This window comes from Zymoseptoria tritici, chromosome 9, assembly GCF_000219625.1.
Source record: "Zymoseptoria tritici IPO323 chromosome 9, whole genome shotgun sequence".
NCBI classification, from domain to species: domain Eukaryota; kingdom Fungi; phylum Ascomycota; class Dothideomycetes; order Mycosphaerellales; family Mycosphaerellaceae; genus Zymoseptoria; species Zymoseptoria tritici.
Genome location: NC_018210.1, coordinates 257349 through 277742, shown reverse-complemented (window position 1 = coordinate 277742; position 20394 = coordinate 257349). Strand labels below are relative to the sequence as shown.

General features: G+C 54.1%; 5 protein-coding genes across 5 annotated transcripts; 3 read left to right on the top strand and 2 right to left on the bottom strand.

The window, feature by feature from the left end:
* Positions 1–179: 179 nt before the first annotated feature.
* On the bottom strand, positions 180–2867 carry MYCGRDRAFT_10419 (uncharacterized protein; the record flags this gene model as incomplete). Its single annotated transcript, XM_003849241.1, has 1 exon — positions 180–2867. A coding segment is annotated over one exon (2688 nt), but the record flags the coding sequence as incomplete, so codon positions are not given.
* A 1136-nt stretch (positions 2868–4003) lies between these two features.
* Positions 4004–4949, bottom strand: MYCGRDRAFT_101134 (uncharacterized protein; the record flags this gene model as incomplete). The annotated part of the gene is made up of 2 exons (XM_003849240.1): positions 4004–4409; positions 4474–4949. 2 exons carry the CDS (start codon positions 4815–4817, stop codon positions 4004–4006), a joined length of 750 nt encoding a protein of 249 aa, XP_003849288.1.
* Positions 4950–7197: 2248 nt separating this feature from the next.
* Positions 7198–8499, top strand: MYCGRDRAFT_95531 (uncharacterized protein; the record flags this gene model as incomplete). The annotated part of the gene is made up of 1 exon (XM_003849782.1): positions 7198–8499. One exon carries the CDS (start codon positions 7198–7200, stop codon positions 8497–8499), a length of 1302 nt encoding a protein of 433 aa, XP_003849830.1.
* A 1935-nt stretch (positions 8500–10434) lies between these two features.
* MgRas2 (uncharacterized protein) lies at positions 10435–12029 on the top strand (the record flags this gene model as incomplete). Its single annotated transcript, XM_003849783.1, has 4 exons — positions 10435–11053; positions 11155–11269; positions 11369–11644; positions 11785–12029. 4 exons carry the CDS (start codon positions 11042–11044, stop codon positions 12027–12029), a joined length of 648 nt encoding a protein of 215 aa, XP_003849831.1.
* A 6570-nt stretch (positions 12030–18599) lies between these two features.
* On the top strand, positions 18600–19295 carry MYCGRDRAFT_62128 (uncharacterized protein; the record flags this gene model as incomplete). The annotated part of the gene is made up of 2 exons (XM_003849784.1): positions 18600–18648; positions 18704–19295. A coding segment is annotated over one exon (543 nt), but the record flags the coding sequence as incomplete, so codon positions are not given.
* Positions 19296–20394: the final 1099 nt, after the last annotated feature.

The following is a 20394-nucleotide window of genomic DNA, read 5'->3' as shown; positions in this document are numbered from 1 at the left end:
TCCCTCTTAACCTTCATCTCCTCCTCCTTAGCGAGCCTCTTCTCCTCCCTCTCCTTCTTCTCATTCTGCTCATCGATAGCTAGTCAAAGCACAAACTCCTTGACCTGCACACCCACTCTCTTCGTCTTGCCTCCACCTTCCAACGTATTCAACTGCACGACCTCGCCTCGCCTGCCCATCAAAATCTCTTCTTCCTCGATTAGATCTCTCTCGTGGATGATGTCTCTCACCGACCGTCCGCTGTCGTCTTGTTGGTCGAGATCCGGACCGGGACGGCCTTTTTCCATCAATAGTTTGAGAATTTCCAGATCCCCATTCTCCAGCGCTTGCAGCACGGCGTTCCAGCCGCGGTACATGAGGTTCACGTTCGCGCCGTTCTCGAGTAAGTGGGAGATGTAACTCAGATCCTCTTCGCGATGACGGCGAATTGCCTTGATGATGGGCAAGTGCTCACCGGGAGTGTTGACGTCTGCACCCGCTTCGTCAACGAGGTATCGGAAGATCTCTTTTCGGTTCTCGCGGATGGCGGTAGTGAGAGGGGAGAAGACGCCACCGTTCTTCGACTCGGGATCCATCCCCGCGTTGACGAGCAGACGGACCGACTCGAGTTGGTCGGCGACGACGGCGAGTTCCATTGCGCCTGGGAGGATTTTGGAGGGCTGGATGTGCGGTAGAAGCTTGGCGAGGATGGCGGGGCGCTTGACTGCCATACTAATGGGCCAGTCTTGTCCGCGGACAGAAGGATCGGCGCCATGAGCGAGGAGGACGTCAATGTATTCCGGGTGGTTATCGCGAATCGCGGTTGTCAATGCAGTATAGCCCTTTGCGTTGCGAGCATTGGGATCAATGTTTTGGCGGAGGAGATAGTTCAACGCTGGCATGTTCTCGTGTGCAACGGCAGATTCGATCAAACCCTTGGGGTGATGTGGATCGGCGCCGGCGGCGAGCAGACGCGGAATCATGTGCGTGCGATGATAAGACACCGCTTTGAAGAGGGGCCAGTCGAGAGCCTTGAGGTTGGGATCTGCACCAGCCGCGAGCAGGGTCTCGACGAGAGCCTCACGATCATCTCGAATAGCGGAACAGAGCGGAGTGTAAATGTTGTCTTTCTTGGCGTTGGTATCAGCACCGTGGTGAAGGAGGATGTTCACTGCTTCCGTGGAGTTAGTGGAAGTGGCCAGCTCCAGAACACCGGGTGCGCGGCGCAGATCGGCGCCGTGAGTGAGAAGCTCTTCGAGGATAGCAGGGTGGTGGACTGCAGGCCAGAGCACAATTTTTGGTCCGGGAAGGTTGGGATCTGCGCGGGCGCTCAACAGTTTTGAGACCAGATCCAGGCGGGCGGAATTGATGGCTTTGAACAGGGCGGTCTCACCGCGAGCGTTTTTGGCATCGACCGGAGTCGAGTACAAGAGCATCAGCTCAATGAGCCAAGAAGGTGTATACTTATTCATGGACTGGGTGAAAGCGGTGTCGCCGTTCTCCATCACTGCTGATGGGTCCGCACCATATTGAAGGTACATGTGGGCGAACGGTGCTTTGGCGTCCGACAAGGAAACGGCGAACGGCGATTCACCGTACATTCCAGCAGATTGATTTGGGTTTGCATTGTAGTTGATGAGCAATTGTGCTGCTTCGAAAAACGATGCTCCGGTGGCAGCATAAAGTGGCGTACAGTTGTCCTTGTCCGTGCCGTTCGCGTCGGCGCCAAAGAGGAGCAGGAGACGAACGCTCTCCAAGTCGTGATTGATGACAGCGTCGCAGAGGAGGTTGTTGCCGCTTGCGCTGTTGGCGGGTACGCCCTGATCAAGCAACTGCTCAATCATCTTGTGATGCTTCTGGTGAACCGCCGTCGCCAATGCAGTCTTTGCAGCTTCCGTGATGTTGCCCACCGTCCTCTTTGGAGCCCATCTCTGAGCTTTCGTAGGATCAATCTTCATGCGAATTGCTTGTTTAGGAAGCTTGTCGCCGTTGGCGTAGGACTGACGAGTGGTGTCCGAGATATCCATCCTAGAAATGATCGAAGTCGCATCTGTGATATCGGACATGTTGTCCGCGGTGCCGAAAACGTTGTCTCCATGACCACCACCAATCATTGAGCTCACGTTGCTGAAACGAGGCAACGACGAGGCAAATGTGGCATGGCTGCGAGAGGTGCTGGCGGTGCCAGTCGATTCGGCGGGTGAACGAACAGGCGACATGTGTGTCCAAGGCTCGTTTGCGACAACGGGAGGGCTTCTGGTCTCGCTGCGCATTGATAGAGGCGCTGAAGGAAGCGGGATGGTCGGCGGTGGAGACGGTGGTAGGCCGGTCTTTGGCAAAACTGCATGGCTTGATGCCGGTCGGCTTGGGTCAACTCGTTCCATGACAGCCGCCAATGCCGTGTATCCGATCGTTGAGGCAGCGTCGACACTGTGTCCAGCTCTGGCCTCGGGGAACAGGTGTCCAGCCAGTGAGAGAGCAGCGCGGCATTGACTGAAGCTGACCCTCAGCTTCTCCATGTCACCATCGGCAAACATCAATCGAAGGCCTTTGCCCAGCTTTCCGAACGTCTGCTTCTTCTCCGTGGAGAGGAGCTTGTTGACCATCTGGTCGTAGATTGTGAAGACATTCTTAGTTTGATTGACCTTCTCGTGAAAGTCCCGGTTGACTTCGACTGTGGAAGTCGCTGTAGTACGGCCAGTGGCATCTGAAAGTCCAGCTCTGGCTGTGAATAGAACCCGACTGACTTCCAGAAATTCAACGGCTACTTCTCGAAATCCAAGAGGAGGAGTCTGGGCGATACTGAGATATTCCAGTACGTGAACGGCGATGCTGTTTCCTTGAATCGTCGTCGATGTGCACAGCTCGAGCAGGGTTCCTTTACCCTTAGGTGCCATTGTGGCTTGATTTCTTCAGATCGTCAAGTGTGGAAGTAGCGATCGAGGAAGCAAGGGCGATGGTCGCAAGGATCGGGCGCTCTCATATGAGGAGAGGGGCGAAAGTGTATCGAGGACAAAGGCGGAACCTAGACTGAGCCGTCGATTCGTGACGCGGGAGAACAATCCACTTCGCCTACCTTTGTGCCTCTACATCCGGCAGGCGAGAGTCAGCTTCGTATTTGTTAAGCGACCCATCAAAGTCCAGGTCGTCGGACCTTGTACTGAAAGAGGCTTGAAACCAGTGACTTGGTGTTTGTGGCTGTAAGGTTTGGCCTTTTCGAGTCATGGCCGACGGGGTCTGAATTCCGTCTGCACTTTGGATTGATTCGACTAGGATGCTGCTTGAATTGTTCGCGTGCTTCTGACAGCGTTGTAGGTGAATGGAACTGCCAATGTCTCAAGTTTTGATCCGAGGTCCTTTGGCATGTCCTCTCGGTAGACGATCGGACAGATTGCGCATCGCCAAATCACGGAATCGAGGCCAAGAGTTGAACCCAGACCGAAATTACATCTCGGACACTGCAGAGCCTGCAGTCTCATTACTCGTGGGGGCCAATATTTCTGCTCGAGCACTTGGGACTATTTGTCTTAGCCGTGCGAGGCGTGTTGGTCAGCCCATAGGGTAGTCTTTCGCCCGGCTAGATTGGCCGAGCATGGTCGCCTAGACCTGTATAGCCCTGTCCGTGTGGAGATAGCTGCAGCCACGCGAGGAGGCGTGAGCTATAGCGAGATGTGGTATAGGCTTGATGGGGCAGCTCGCAGCCCGTGTCGTGTGGCTGCATATATACACCATTTCCAGGGGCAGAGATTTCTGCAGTGGATATCGCACGGCACGGACGGACGGACCGGGTGTTCGGCGGGGTGGTTCAAACTGCTGTATCCAGCTCGCGTTGTTGTTTGTCAGAGCTTTGGCTCGCTGATGTTGCGGCGAAAGATGAGAGAGAGAGAGGATGGCGAGAACGGGCGGGATGGCGCGCGTCCGAGGTGTTACAAGGTTCCATCAATGTTTCGGGCGGCTTTCCATCAAATTTCGACCAATTTGGATGCTTTCGATTAACGATATTACTTCAGGGCAGCCATCAAATCTACCACTTCTCCAACATAGGCCGAACATCAACCTCATTAACCCACCCCCTCCGTCCCTGCCCATGCAACCCCCAATAAACCTCCGCGATATCGTCCGCACCAATTTTGGCCTCAGCAGGTTGTCCCACCAACCATCCCTTCGTCCTCTCAATGTCAATCACTCCATCAATCACCGCGTGCGCGACATGTACACCCTGTGGTCCAAACTCTTTCGCGAGGGAAGTGGAGAGGGCGCGGAGAGCGAATTTGCCGGTCGAGAAAGAGGACATTTGGGCGTTGGATTTTATGGAGGCCGTCGCGCCGGTGAAGATGAGGGTTGGTGGGGAGACATTGGGCGTTCCGGTGGATTGGACGTGAGGGAGGAGGAGCGGGAGGGTGTGGCGGGAGAAGAGGAAGGCTCCTTTGCTGTTGGGTTGTTAGAATGTGGTCCTTTGCACAGTGCTGAGCAGGTCTGGCAGCTTTGACATACACAGAAACCTGATATGAAACCTCGAACTCCTCCGTGCTCAACTCCAAGAACGGTTTCCTTGTGAAGCTTCCACTGGCATTGAACACCGCCGCCGCGGCTTTGACATCCTGTCCAAACTTCTCCTTGATCTTGTTGAACGCATTCTTCATGCTCTCCTCGCTGCTGACATCTGTGGAGATTCCGATCGCCTGACCGCCAGACTTGTTGATCTCTTCGGCGAGCGACTCGAAGTTGGCGGGTTTGCGGGCGAGGAGGACGACTGGGTAGGCTTTGGCGAATCGGCGAGCAACAGCAGCGCCAGTGCCGGGACCGACGCCTGCTATGATGGCGATGGGTGCGGACATTGTCGCTCGAGGAGATGTGGTATGGGAAGCGGGGTCTTTGAACGCTGTGTCTGTGAGACGCAGGCTTGAGGATGATACGAGGACTGTGAATCGATGAAGTTTTGCAAAGGTTTACAAAGTTGAAGGGATGAAGAGAGCGGTATAAATTGAACAAAGGCGTAGGAGAGTGAGGTAAGACAATCACGTCTTTCAAGTGCTTAGAAATGCGGGCATTGGAAATCGAAGCTTCAAAGCTCCAATTGCGTCACTTCCAGGTTGATGAGCTTCAAGCTGTCGATCCGGGGTAAAAGCTCCAGTGCCGATGCCGCAGAGATGCCGACAATATGCCTGAACAAGGTCGAATGTGCATCGTAGACCTGAGTGGCTGGAGCCGTATCTTGTATGCCCCGTTGTATCCTGACCACCACTCGTGATGCAGTCTTCAAACCAGGAACGTCGGCACAACCACCTCCTTCGACTTAGCAAGCTTCTTGGCCTCAGCCGCGCGCCTCTCCGCCTTCCTACGGGCGAGAGCGGTCTTTGCTTCACTTGCAGCCCGGAGTGAAGCGCTCGTGTAGACAGGCTCTTCCTTGATCTTCACCACGCTCTCTTGCCGAACATGAGCGGGAGATCGGTCTCGCGTTGGCCGGCGTGCTGAGAATCGATCGGGCGAAGATGCTGGCTCTGCTTTGACGGGTCCGCCGGGTCGATCGAAGGGTTGTGAGTTACTGTCGTTCGGAGGTCTGCCGCTTGTGGATGCGACGACCTTGTCTGCCCACTTCGAAACCGCAAGTCTCTCCTTTCGTACGCGTACAGGCGCGTCCAGATCGTCGTCGTCGGTCTGGTCCTGGTCATCATCGACAGGCTCCATCTTCGGCATCACGTCTGCCTCTTCATCGTCTTGATCGTAGTTTGGCCCCTTCGGGTGTACCACCAGCTGCTTTTGTCCCCTCGGTCCCGGCTCCTTTTCCCCTCGGAAGACCGCGTCGTCTCCATCGTACACATTCTTCTTCTTTGCATTCCCTCTCCACGGGCTCCTCTGCAGTCCCGCAGCAGCTCGGGTATCCGCCTTCGGCCTCTCCAAGCCCTTCAAACCTGCCAGATTGCCCGTCTTGTTCTGCGCCTGCGAACTCATCATCAATCCCTTCAGCTGCGGATCTAGCAGATACTCGTCCTCGTGTTCCTCGTCCTCGCCTCCGTTGATCTTCCGTATCCCCTCCCGTTGCCTCTTTGCATTCCCTTCTTTCTCCCTCTGCACCTGCAGCATCCGACTCTGCGCAGTCTTTCCATCCGTCGCTCGCTCGAGCTCCTTCAATGTCATCTGGCCTCGTGATCGATGCAACTTCTTAAGTCGCGCGTACTCGGCGTGGTGAATGTGAGCAGTGTAGGTTTGAGCAGTAGAGAGAAACTCGTCTTCGACCATGCGGAAGATGTCGTCCTGAGCGAAGCCGGAGCGCATTGTCTCAATCGGAGGAGGACCTGGCGGCGGAGAAGTGGAAGGCTCGCGGGAGGTATTTCTCGGCCGTTGGCGGGGTGGAGGGGTGCCTGGGTGGACATCTTCGAGGTCGGAGTTGACGAGATCGGAGGGCGAGGAGGCACGTTTTGCAGGCGCAGGTATGGGGCGTTTCTCTTTTTTGACAGCACTGCCATTCATCCATGGCAATGTTCGTGGCATCTTGATTTGATTGTTCAGCCGGCAGAGGCGCGGTGTCGAACGCGTTTGAGTCGCGTGCAGGTCAGAGAAATAAGTGTCTTGCGCATTGCGGTGAGGGATCTGGAAGACAGCTGTCTGAAATGAGATTCGTAGTGACTCGTGAAGTGTCTGGTGAATGTTCTTTGTGGTTCGGAGATCGAAGGTAGATTTGTAGACGAGGCAGCAGCGAGTGATGCCTAAGGCAAGAAGTCGCTATAACATCTCCGACTTTTGTCATCTCTGCTACGACACCCGCCTTGGAGCTTGCTCGACCACAGTAAGGAGCAAATGTGCACGCATGATGAACATAAATCATGTTCTGTGAGTGATGTGAAGCAACTGAGGATGCCCGCGGTAGAACTAAGTGAGCACGGAGCTAGAGAATCGTTTCTGCCTCTTTTCGCTCTTCCCAGGTCAGTCATCGCGGCTTCTTGCTCGAAAGTCCACTTCATTTCCTTTGACGTCTTCCAGACTTTGATTTACCTGGCAAGAACATCATCGACTTCAGTCTTCACATCGCGCGTGTCAGCTCCGTCGACGCCGCCACTGTTGATTGTACTCATCAGCACCGCTCTCTTCACCTGCCACCTCATCATCAACCGACGACGACGGTTCAGACGCCGCGTCATCGACACCGCGCTCGTGAATGAGCCAGATTCTATCGTGTGATCCAAGTGCAGTCTTTACCAACCCGAACATACCGACATCATGGCCACTCATCCACTCGAGAACATTCAGGACGTTCGCCAGGTTTCGCCCATGCCGAACTCCGCCAACAGCGCCATCGACGAGGCCAGATTGAGTCCGCGTCAGAACACAGCTATTTCGTCTTGCAAACCACCGTCACGTCACCTCGCAGTCTTCCAAGCCAGTGCAGCAGGCATTGCCGCTCAAAAGGTATTCGACATGTGCGAACTGCTCGAACAGATTCTGTCGTACAGCGAACCTGTTGATTTGCTTCGTGCGATGAGCACACAGCGCTGCTGGAAGGACACGATCGAAGGATCCCTCAAGCTCAAGAGGCTGCTTGGTCTAGCGCCTACCGGCAAGGCATTCTACTCGCCTTTCTTTGACCAGTCAGCCGATTATCGAGGCACGGTGACAAGACGGTTCATGAAGGAAGACCAGCACATCCTGACGTGCAGGATGTTCTATCCCGGCGATGTGGAGGCAACTAGAAACCCGATGGCGACCTCCGATCAGTTCTGTACAATCTCCGTCGAAGTCATTCACTGCCCGACCAGAACCATACCCAGCATATGGACTCGTAGCTTTGGCTCTCGCGCACGCGACATGGCCATTTGCAACCCTCCGATCAACGTCCTTTGGCCCACGGCGGAATGCAAGGACCGCAGTCATGAATTGGAGGATTACGGCTGCTTTAACGAGGACTTTGAGCCCATCTACAGTACGTCGGAACGCGGCTTCACTGTAGGCGAGCTCGCGGATGCTGTCGTCTCGCTTGCCGGGTCCAAGCATCTTGACTGCAAGTCTTGGCGGCAGTTCTACTGGCATGGCGCGGCGCAAGTTGAAGTTGGAGATCCACTCGTGGCGTCGTGGATCGAACAGCGTGCCAGGCAGCAGTTGGAGATAGATTGCGCCAACTCCCAAACTGGTTCATACTCCGATATAGGAGAGGAGGACGACGTGGAGCCGTGGAGTGAGCAGACCTCGGAGCACAACACCGAATCCGAGCATACAGACGATGACGAGCACGATGAAGACGGTTTGGGTCGGGACGGAGCTGACTGGGATGAGACCAAAGAAGAGCGCGCGCAGCTCATATGGCAAACGATCAATGCTGGTAAGGGAGCACGCACCAAGATCAACGAGCAAGATTTCGACAGGCTCAAGGCTTTGATCGAATCGACATACAGCAACGCAACTCTCACACGCCGAACGCCACACGCCGAGGAAGAGCTCGAGTGGTCCGTCAGTCCGCCGGCAAAGTCACGAGGCGAAGCGGAGGATGCTGAAGTCGACCGCGATGAGGCGGAGCCCGCTGTCTGAGACATCTTGGTCGGTACTGCAGGCGGGCGAGGCAACAAATAAGGAATGAGGTGTCAAGGAGAAAGGCAATGGTTCTGATGGGCGGGAGATCTGAAAAGACGTCCTCTCGGCGCTCATCTGAGCGTGCGAAGGCTGAATGATACGTCAACGGGACTGGGAAGGCATTACGGAATGGACGGAGTTATGGAGTACGGCGTCTCTTCAGGAACGGGAGTCTGTTGCAGAGCAAGATGGGCAAGCATGGATAATCATGAAGTATGAAAGACGTATCGCAAGGGCGCAGTCTCCACTTCACTTCACGTCACCTCATCCTACCCTTCATCAGCGAGACATCCACCTCCACCTCACCAATATCTCGTGCAAAACGATCCAGAGCCGAGCAGCAGTCGTAATCCAAATATCAGTGTGCTTTCATTCCGCACCCGAGTCCTGCCTATAAGCCTACGGGACGTTATGTGCATGAATCATAGTCCATTCAACGCCAGTCTTACCTCGTTTTAGGAAGGAGCCAAAGTCATCGAACGGAGTCGAACTCCGAGATCCAGCGACGATGTGCTCCGGGTGTGAAATACAAACATTTGGTACCTTGAGTAAAACTCACCTGCAAACGGACTTGTGAATATCACCACGAAAGCAGGGTCGATGCAGGATGTTGTGCTGCTGCATGTGGTGCATGTGGTGCAAATGAGGACGAATCGGAGCTTTGAGTCCCGAAGAGGCGGACGGAAGCGGACAGAGGCGGAGAGGGGCGGACAGAGGCGGAGCGGCGTCCAACCGGCGTTGGACCACAAAAACCATGGGTCTGAGAGTGGACAGTGGGAACGTGGAAAGTGCATGGCAGATGTGTGTGTGTGTGTGGCTTCCACGCTGTACGCATAAGGAACGCCTCTGATGAGAGAGGTGCGTTGGGCTGCTGCGAACCATGTATGCTGGAATATGGCTTACGATGAAAGTGAAGAAATGGAAGAGTCGAGAGTCGAGACCGCAACACACAAAGACGTGCTGTCGATCCCGGCGCCCACGCTAGGTGTTCTCAACGGGCGTACCGTACCGTCTTTTCGACGGAACTTCTGGATTTGGATGACCCTTTTTCCGTCGGAGAGTCAGTCATGATAAGTAGTGTCCGCCGCTACCTCCTGTCTTTCACTAATAAGATTTCGCTCGCTCCTCCCTCGGCCTGTGTATTTGATAAGATTGTGGTAATGTCTGTCTCGAAGATTGGATGTTCTGAAGGAGAACACAGACAAGCGGCGAGATGCGATCGAGATGCGATGCTGCTAGGACGCCCGGCTCGGCGGCAGCGAGTCCTTCGGGGAGGGGTCCCGGCGGATGTGGCGCTTTGAAAGGCTTGGTGGAGGAGGAGGATGAGCCGATGAGGTCTTGCAGTCGGGACGAAGCACGAGATGCAGTACGCAAGGTCAAGTGCCGAGCAGGGGAGGCAGGCCTATGCCAGCTTGAATATGCGACGGCTCTTGCAAGTTCGTGCCGGAGATGAGGGATGTCCTCGTGGTCCAAGACCAGACAGAGCTAAAGAGGTGCCATGCTCGTGTAATGGACGACGACGACGTAGTAGACACCGGGAGTGTGCTGAAGTCAGTGGCAGTGACATGTGATCGGAGAGGGATTCTGCAGCGCCTGGAACGGGGATCGTGAAGACATCTCCCCTGCCAACTGCACGATAGCAATAGAATACATTCCAGTGGATTGTGAGTGAGATTCTGTTCGGCGGTATGGTAATCCGTGGAACCAAGCTGTCTCCTTGAGTCTGTAGGAGATGACGCCTTTCTGACAGCCATCGCAAGTGCTTCATCAGTGAGGTACGAGGTAGAACTAGCACGGTAGTTCTAGATCTCCTCCAAGCACCTCCAGGACGGTGTGATATACCCCTACTATCAACCCTCCCAAACACCCTAGACCTAGCTCGAAGCTCCGGTCTTCACCTCATCCCCTGTCCACGATCGATCTGGTAATAAAATCGAACCGAGGCGAGAGCTTCGCATTGCATACCTTACCTTACCTCCCGCATTGCATTGCATCTCCCGTGGAATACCACCACCACAGCACCGCTCCCCTGTCTCTCAGCCTCAGCCTCAGCCTCAGCCATCAAAGAGAAATCCAGTGTCCTGCACAAGAATTCCATCCCAACGCCCAGACCTCCAGCGATCCACGCGAAGAATTTAAGCCTGCCACCCCAGCGCCGCCGCCTCTCCACTAGAACTAGTCCAACTTCTCTCCTCCGCACGCACCAACCAACCCTTCGCACCCGCTTGGTCGTTCATCACGTTTGGCCCGTCCCTTGCCTCGACCTGCCATCTTTCACACAAAGACACACACCCCGTCGAACCACCTCCGCCGAGAAAGAGCCTTCATCCGCCACCACACTGTCATCACCGCGCTCACAACCACCATATCCCTGCTGTCCTCGTCGTCGTCGGCGCCTACTCCGTCCCCGCAACCCGCCGGTCTTCCGGACGACCTCAACGCGAGCCATCTACCCCCAAACCAGTCTATCTAGACTCCTCGCGACATCACACAACTCACAATGGCTTCCAAAGTACGCATACCCACCGATGCTGTCAAAGCGTCGACTTCGGCGATGCTGCGACGAGATCCAATGGCGCGTGCGCAGTTTCAAGCTAACATCACACTTCCCAGTTCCTACGGGAATACAAACTGGTCGTCGTCGGCGGTGGAGGAGTGGGAAAGAGTTGTCTGACCATCCAGCTCATCCAGTCGCATTTCGTAGATGAATACGACCCGACAATTGAAGGTACGATACACCTGAACACATCCTCCGACACATCACATCCCACATTCCACCCCTCCCATCACGGCGCGCTCTCATTGACACTCTCTTCTCCCACAACAGACTCCTACCGCAAGCAATGCGTCATCGACGACGAAGTCGCCCTCCTCGACGTGCTCGACACGGCCGGCCAAGAAGAGTACAGCGCCATGCGCGAGCAATACATGCGCACGGGTGAAGGCTTCCTGCTGGTGTACAGCATCACGTCGCGCGAGAGCTTCGACGAGATTGTCACGTTCCAGCAGCAAATATTGCGCGTCAAGGATAAGGACTACTTCCCGATCATTGTGGTGGGCAACAAGTGCGATTTGGAGGCGGACCGAAAGGTCAGCACGGAAGGTGAGTCGCAATGACATCTTGGGTATTGAAGACGATGTGAAGATCGGACTTGCAATGGCGTGCGCAGGCATTCTCATCTCCACACAGCTTCTCCATCCTTTTCCCTCCACAACAACCGCTAACCACTACCTCAACTTTAGAGGGCCGCCAACTCGCCGAATCTTTCGGCTGCAAATTCATCGAGACTTCCGCCAAGTCACGCATCAACGTCGACAACGCCTTCTACGATATCGTGCGCGAGATCCGGAAATACAACAAGGACATGTCTGGCTACCCATCCGGCGCAGCAGGCGGCGGTGGAGGCCGGAACGGGCCAAAGGACGAGATGGGATTCCAGGACCAAGAGGGGGAGGCAGGGTGTTGCGCAAAGTGCGTCGTTATGTAAGAGGAGGAAGTGATAATGGAGCGGTGAGGAGGAGAAGATGGGTTCACCGTGACGTGGAATTGAGGAAGAGCATGGGCAAGACACGCCATCACACGCAGAACATGGCGCTGTATAAGATGGTTTCAAAGAGGAGAAGGGAGAGCTGGGATGGGATGAGAAATTTTTCAAAGCGGACGACACAGTCTGTCGCCTGGATTGTCAGCCGCGAGGCTGCGAGAAGTCACTGCTCGAGCGACAGTGCGAGATTTTACATTTTTGGAATGGCTTTTGGGGAAACGGTTCACATTTATACCCGTGAGTCGCATGTGTGGTAGGGTTTGTTGAGGATGCATTTCTGGAAGGGAGAGGTGCAAGGGTGGAAATTCAACGTACGAGCTTCTTTCATGCATTTCTTCTTCTGACTTTCACACCTTCTGCATTGGTTCTGTGGACGGGCCGACCTATCACCAGGCTTGGTCGAGGCCAGGTAAGATATTCTCTCTCCTCTTCAGGACATCTATTCTCGCTGACAAGTCGCAACATGTGAGACTGCTCGCAATATCGCCACGGTGAGTGCATTCGCACGTATATGAGTGCTAGAGCGCATGCGATCGAGGCGAAAGCATGGAGCACGAGCTTCAGCTGCGAACACATGCGGAGGCACTGCTGCTGCTTCTCTATGCCTCTCTACATGCCCTCTTCTTCTTCTCTTCTTTCCTTTTATTCCTCTTCATCCACCTCGAATTGAAACATCGTCACAATAACACTTCGACCTTCGACGGATGAGACATTGGTTACACCCTCCTACTTCACAACCTTCCCGACCTTTCTACCTCGATCACCACACTCTCACAGCTATACACCAATACACCACCGCAGACTGCGCCGGCTCATTCAGCCACTCCAGCAGTGATGTGGTTCGCCTTCAGCTCCGTCACTCAACCCGCCGGACAAAGTCTCGCGCAGAACGATAGACAGAAAAGGCGCGACAGCGATTCAGCAGCTGATGCTGTTGGCAGGACCGGTGTGCGGACAGTGAAGCTCCGTCAAATCGACTATGACGCCGGTGGAGCCCGCCGCAAGATTGCAACCCAGGATGGATATCAGAAACAGCAAGGCACCTCTTCGGCGTCTGACACTGGCGCCAGGACCGTTGGTCAGGCAGATGGAGTTCAGCAGGGCGAAGCTCCTATTCTTCGAGGTCGCCGTGGAGGTCATGACGAAGACAACCGTACGCGACCTTTCACTTATGGGCAGGCAGGTAGCCCGAAGTTTGGACCGTCCGCGAAGGAGCAATCTCGGGAGATCGACCCGGTGCTGAAGATGGATCGAGCTGTGCTTCGCCGAGACAGTCTCCTCGACCAGAGACAGAGTGCGAAGGAGAACGCGGGACGCGCTGAAGCCGCTCGCTCGGGAAGCTTCGGAATGGGTGCGAAGGAGCCTGCTCAAGCGCAGAGCTCAGCACTTGAAGCGGGAAAGAGTACAAATATGGCCTCCGACAATCACACTCAGTCAGGAGAATCGTCTCTACCGATTGATCTAGGTTCATCAAGTCTCAACCGCAACAAGACGCCAACGCCGGCAGTACCGGTGGTTACATTCGGCAACGCCTCTTATACTCCTATGACTAATGACGAGAAGGTGCTGGCGAAGCAGAAACGCCTGCGTGACAAGATGTTTGCGCAACAGGCAGAGATTAGGGAGGCTCAAAAGAGTATTTCCCAGAGATCCGCAGTTTCCACGAGCATCAGTGCAACCACTGGTACGGGAAGAGACACAGCATTATTGCCTGCCCGCAAGCCTCAGCCTGGCCAGATGGGCAGTGGTAATGAAGACGACGGTCAAGTCCTTCAGGTCTCAAAGCCAACCAGGAGATCACGGGCTGTCAGCGTCATCTCTATTGGAAGCTCGGACGATGAAGAGGAGACCGTCGCTACGCAACCCGTGCCGCAGAGTCAGCCAGCTGGATTTGGGCCCGCGTCCACGGCGGAGGAAGGCCCAAACTTCATCCTCAAGGATCTTCGCGGAGACCGTGCCCAGAGCATCAAGCTCACAATTCCGCAGAAGCGGCCTCGCTCTAAGTCACCCAGCAGCTCCGACGACAGTGACAGCGCTGAATCGGATGAGGAAGAGGAAGAGGTCGAGACGTTAGTTCAGCCGCCCACCAAACCCAGCAAGAAACGGGCAAAACCCGAACCGCAGTCACTGTACTTCGCAGAGATAGATGAGACCGCCACGCGTGTGGGACCTTCTACTGGGGACTGTGCTGAATCTGACATGATCAGACTCAGGAGTTTGTTCGCTGTTATCGACAGTCAAGGCAACGAGAGAGAGATGAAGAATGCCGCCAGACAGGCCGTGAGGTTGACTCATCGATGGAACGTCACGAAAGCTGAGGTCATCAGTCATTTTGAAGGTCGGCAAGACCAAGACGGGATAAGCACAGTAGCGATCCGAAGAAGGGACGGCAATAAGGAGCTCCCTGTGCTCTTCAACGCATGGACGAACGACCTTTGTCATGCGATCAAACTTTTCTTCGCAACAAAAGTCCGCACTCAAAACCACCACGCGTACATGAAGGGGGTCGTCAAGACGGATTTCATTTACATCAAATTCGGTGGTATCGCGGAAAACACCGTTGCTTCGGCCCATGCATTCGTCAAGATCTACAACGACATCAGTCGATGGGCACTCGAGTACAAAGGCATTCCTGCACGCAGTTCATACTGTCGAGGAGTCTGCAAAGGTCTCCACGATATGGCGATGCTTGAACGAGAGTATGAGGCCCGAGCAGCTCAAGAAGCAGGGCGAACTCGGGAGAGAGATCATGCGCGCAGAATCCAGGAAGAGGAAAAAGCACGGCAAGCTGAGATTGAGCGTCTGAATGTCGCCTCGTTGGAAGACGACGACGGCAAGTATTCCTTCCCGTGACAAGTATTGATAAGCAGGCTGACCATACATCCCTTAGACGAAGCTGAGGAAACCTCGAAAGCCGACCAGGATGATCACGATGGTGACAACGACGACAACGAACTTGACGACTTCGAACAAGAACACTTCCGCACACTGATGTCGGAGGCCCGAGCGAGAAAGATGCCCACTCCGCCGCCAGACTACTCCGGGCAACCCGCCGCGAATACTACCTCCAAGCCCGAGGACAAGCCAGAAGCGGCCTGGAAAGACGAAACCACAATGGTCACATTCTACAAGAACGCCGATCAGATCGCCGACGAAGCATTCGCGAAGGCTTACAAGGGAAAGGTGAAGAAAGGGCGCAAAAGCCAGGCGAAATCATTCGACAAGGCGGCGTATGAAAGTGGCCAAGTGGACGCCAAGAAGCTCGCTCCCAAGAGACAGGCCATCAAGGGTCAAGGACTTGAGGATGCGGAGACCTAAAGTTATTGTGAGCCTGGCATGAGCTTTCATGACCTTTGCGACAAAAGCGAGCAGCGGCACGTTTTGTGTGGGGCACTGCCAAAGCGAGTCGCAAAATGGGACAAAAGCGCCTTCCCTTCTGTTGACAGCTTGTTTAGCAGCGACGACTGTTGACTTCCACACACGCAGGGTCTCTTTCTTCTTCTCTGCCTGCGGCACTGTTTCACTGACTGAGCGTTCCAAAAAGTCAACTTCAAAGATGTTTCAATGAGCATCAAACTACTGCAACCGTCTCAAAACAGCAAAGTCACTCCCTCATTCTCCAATTCCATCTCCATTTGCTCCTGCTCCTGCTGCTCACAGCTGATCAGAAGTCCAGAGCCCATCGAGTAGCCCCGCCGTCCAAGACAAAGGCTGGCATCTGGAACCCAGCTGCCGCCTCAACACTTGTTGCACACGCCCATGCCGTTCGGAGCCATGTCTGTCGCACATCATTCAGCTACAGCACGCACAGCAACGAGTGACTTGACTTACGGCATTGCGAATTGCAGCAAGGATCATTGGTGTCGATGGTCGGACACTCTCCGCCGGCGGCAATACCAGTCTTGCATGGAACGCAGCGACCTATCATCGTGATCGAGTCAGGCTTCGAACCAGGAGTGGCGCGACATCGTGATGGACTTACCGCCGTTGCATCGGTTCGAGTTGCAGTTGCTGTTCTGGGTGCACCTGGCTGTGGTTTGAATTAGTCACAGGTCGTGGAGTCTGTGGGTGGTGATGCAGATGGACAACATACCACCGTCCCTTCCGCCGCATGCATTGACTATGGCGATCATGCCGAGAGCGAGCAAGACTGATTTGAGCTGCATTTTGGAGTTGTAGAGTCTTGGTGGGAATGACTTTTTTTCGGAGGCTGAGTGGAGGTCTTGAAGAAGAAAGAATGGAAGAGGAAGCAGACAGAGCGAGGGAAGAGATGGGTTCAGATAGTTGAAATCCTGCTGAGTCTGCTGATGGAAAGTCCAGGATTTGCAGTTACCGTACCCCTGCCAGCGGTGCCAGACAGTCGACGTTCATTCTACTTTGGGAAGGATGGCCTGCCTGTCGAAACATCTTCGCGGGGTAAAGCACGAGGTAAACATGTTCGATCACAGTTCGCGGCACCGAGTACCGGGAAGCCACGCTCCAGTGAGGCGGTGTCAAACTGGCATGACCCTGCTGCTCTTGATGCGTTCTTACACGAGCCGACGACTGGCCTCGGACGAGCGCCGCGGACTCAATGGACGTCCACATATCCCAGGAAGACTCCCGGACCCTACCCGTCACGTCCCTCTGTTTTGACAGATGCCGGGACACCGCATCGAGCGGCCGCTCTATTATCTTCACATTGGTCGTCAAGCTTGTTGTTCTCAGGATTCAGTTGCGAGCCGAAGCATCTCCACGGTAGTCTGTTGACCATGCGACCCACCTTGAACGCTTCTCGTGGGCCTACTTCGAAGTCGTCCTCTGAAACTCGCAAAGCTCAGATTCCTGGCATGTAACTTGGTCCGCTCGAATCTACGAGCTTGAGCCAGAAATTTGCAGAGGAGCAGCCTGCAGACTTGTCCGATAATGGAGGTCGTCTCTTAACCCTTTCGTACAACTATGGAGAATTCGTTCGTGTGCCCGGGGACCTGCTCAAGGCGTTCTGGAAGGGAGACGTCGACATGCGGGACTGGTGATGATGGATAGCTCTTGGCGTCTCTGCGCCTCAGGTAGGCGCCGGGCAAGGTGGTGACAACAAAATGGAAACTTGGCAACGGCTGATCCCCCGCGTCGCAATTTCTTCGATGTTTTAACACCTTTGTACATATACACAACACACACACGATGCCGAAGAAAGGACAGAAGCACTTCGATACCCCGAGGAAGAGCAAGATCCTCGGTGTAGCTAAATTTGGCGAATACCTCGAGCGGGAGAAAGGAATAATCGTAACATAAGACGATATTGCTAAATGTTTTAAAACCTCGAAAGGCAACATCTCGAAGATTACGACCGCAAACGAGCCCCGAAGAATACAACAAAACGAGACACGCGGCGGGTTTTAAGGAGACGAAGAGCGACACTATAATAAACAGAATATCGAGGATTCGAGAAGCGTTATCGAGGACAACGGATTCGCTAGACACGACGTAGATATCGATACTCTTCGATACGAAGCCGAGCTTCTGGACGTTTCGGATCGAACGATAAAACGAGGCCTACAACGAGAAGAAGATATAGGCCGGCATATTGCGCGTACGGAAGAGGAACTCGACGAGAAACACGCAGAAGTTCGAATAGATTTCGCGTTAGATTCTCTCGACGTACGGCCTAAGAAGACGGATTAGAATAACGTCTACTTTTCGGACGAGTTTCACTTCGGGCAAGGACAATAAGAGAATCGGCACTATATTTAGCGGCGTATCGGTACGCGCGATAAACCGGAATGTATACGTCGAGTCTCGAAACGAAAAAAGAAGAAACCCGGACCGAAACGAAACGAAAACCCGCGAAACGACGAACAAACTAAAGACGTACACTTCTTTGCTCTTATCGGCCGCAACTTTAAGAGATTTATCGAATACGAGCCTCGTAACTCGAACGGAAAGATGTCGAGTAAACAATATATTAAAGACTTCTTAGAACCGGTTATTTTACCGCTTTTAAAAGAGTTTCCGGATCTTATTCTCGAGGAAGACTACGACGGCTCGCATTATTCTAAAGAGGTAAACGCGTATAAGAAGAAACACGGCATTACTTCTTATTTAAACGCGCGAACCTCTCCGGATCTTTCGGCTGTCGAGACAATAGCGGGTGTAGTAAAGACGAAGTTTCGAAAGAACGGTCGCTTTACGAGAGACGAAGTACGCGCGGAAGCCTTAGCTAGCTTCGATTCTATTACTTACGAGACAATAAATAAGTGTATAGAGAGTATGCCGGCGCGTATGCATACTGTTCTAGACAATAACGGGCAAAAGACGCAGTATTAGATAGTGTTTTGAATGTTATGAATTTTTTAGATTTGTTTCCATTTTGTTGTCAGGCGGTAGGCCGGGATGCATCGCAGCTGATGTCAGTTGTGTTACCAAAATCTGCAGCGCCCGCGATCAGCCATCCACGGCAAAGCTCCCTTGCATGAGCACAAGTATCTCGATTCGCTCACAGTCGTTTCATCTTTCCATCAACATACGGCAAGATGGGTGACATCCAGGACATATTCTCGACCTTCTATCAATCGTCGAACGAGTTGAGTCAGACAATTCTTTTCTACTCTGATCCTCCGACTGACTGAACGACCAAGTGCGGCTGAACATGAACGTCTCAACTTGCAGTCCGCAGCGATTGACGAGATGATGCGTGGGAAATACCATCATGCACCTCTCGAGAAGCCTTCGAAGATCCTCGAAGTGGGCAGCGGAACCGGTGCTATCACCCGCAAGCTCGCCAATCAACATCCTTCGGCTTCAGTCATCAGCAACGACATCTCTCCCATCCCCGATCAGGAGCGATTGCCCAGAAATGTCGCTTGTCTCCAAGGGGACTTCCACACCTTCGCCGGGGACGAAACCGTTTTCCCACCAGGATATTTTGACTACATCTTCTCCCGCATGCTGGTGTACGGCATGACTGACTGGCGCGAGTACATAGCTCAAGCCAAGTCTCTCCTCGCTCCCGGCGGATATCTGGAGTTGCAGGAGCTTGATGTTTCTCGATTTTGGGACGCCGATCAGAACCCCCTCCCGCGAGATGCTTACGCGATTGGGATGGAATTGGAGTTCATGAGGCAAGGCCTGGTCGTGGACGTCGCTCCCAAGCTGGCTGGACTGCTGCGAAATGCGGGATTCGTGAATGTGGAAGTGAAAGAGTTCCGATGGATGTTTGGCGAGTGGCCTGGCCATCCAGAGACGGAGAACATTTCGGCTTATTCGACCAAGTATCTGGGATCGGCGAGCTTTGACGCTTATAAGAGGATTCTCGGATCGGGAAAGACGCCGGAGCATCTAGCTGCAATAGAGAGGAAGATGTTGCGATACTTTTCGGAAAAGGCAGGAAAGCATCAGAGGTTCTGGGTCGTAGTGGGAAAGAAAGCGTGACATCGACGATGCAGCCAGGAAAGAAAGTCGAGATGGACTGGTGACGAGGCTAGGTCTACGAGTGTGTAGTGTACGAATAAGGTAGTTCGTCCTCCTTGTCCTTCTTGTCCAAAGGACGACGAAGTTAATCCAGTACCAGAAGAGCCGGCAGTAGCCTTCGCTTCCTTCTCCTTTCGTGATTGCCGATTGGAGGTGCAAATGCCAGCGGATGATCGCGCCAGTCATGGGCGAAATCCGGCATTTGACATGCGAGCTTGAACAAGTACTGCTCCTCGTCGCTGACCTCTTCAAAGTTCTCGTAGATAGCGGAGAATGTAGACTTGTACTTGGTGATCTTCTGACCATCACCGTCGACATCGTAATCGGCATTGGACAGAAGACCGAACCATGCGTGATTACTCGAAGTCTCACCACGCAGAAGCTTGCCGTACCAGCGCCGATTCGTCTCCAGCTCCTCGGCAGCCTAAAGGGCCGATCGCTGCAGAGTGGTGATAATCTGGTCGCGGCTACCAGCCGGCATCGTCGGAGGAACGAGGGAATGATTGTGGTGTGGCTGGCAAAGCAGCGGACTCGGGCGAGCCTCCATGAGCTCCTCGTTGTGGTGTACCGGATTCAGGTCAGCATCGCGCTCGACCACGCGCTCATGCAACGGCGCAGTGTAGTCTTCATTCCACTCCTGCCATTCATGAATCTCTGGCTTGCCGGCTTCGTCGGCCTCGTTGAGGTGGACTCGCACCGTATCGGCATACTCCTCGGTCGCCTTCTTTCCGCGGCATCCAACACAGCCGAGGCCCTCGTGTCGTCGGGCATCTCGCAATGCAGGTGGTGTGTAGCATCCCGAGGGAGCCCACTTGCCACAGCCGGGACAACGCACGTCTTCCATCAGCTGTTCCTTGAC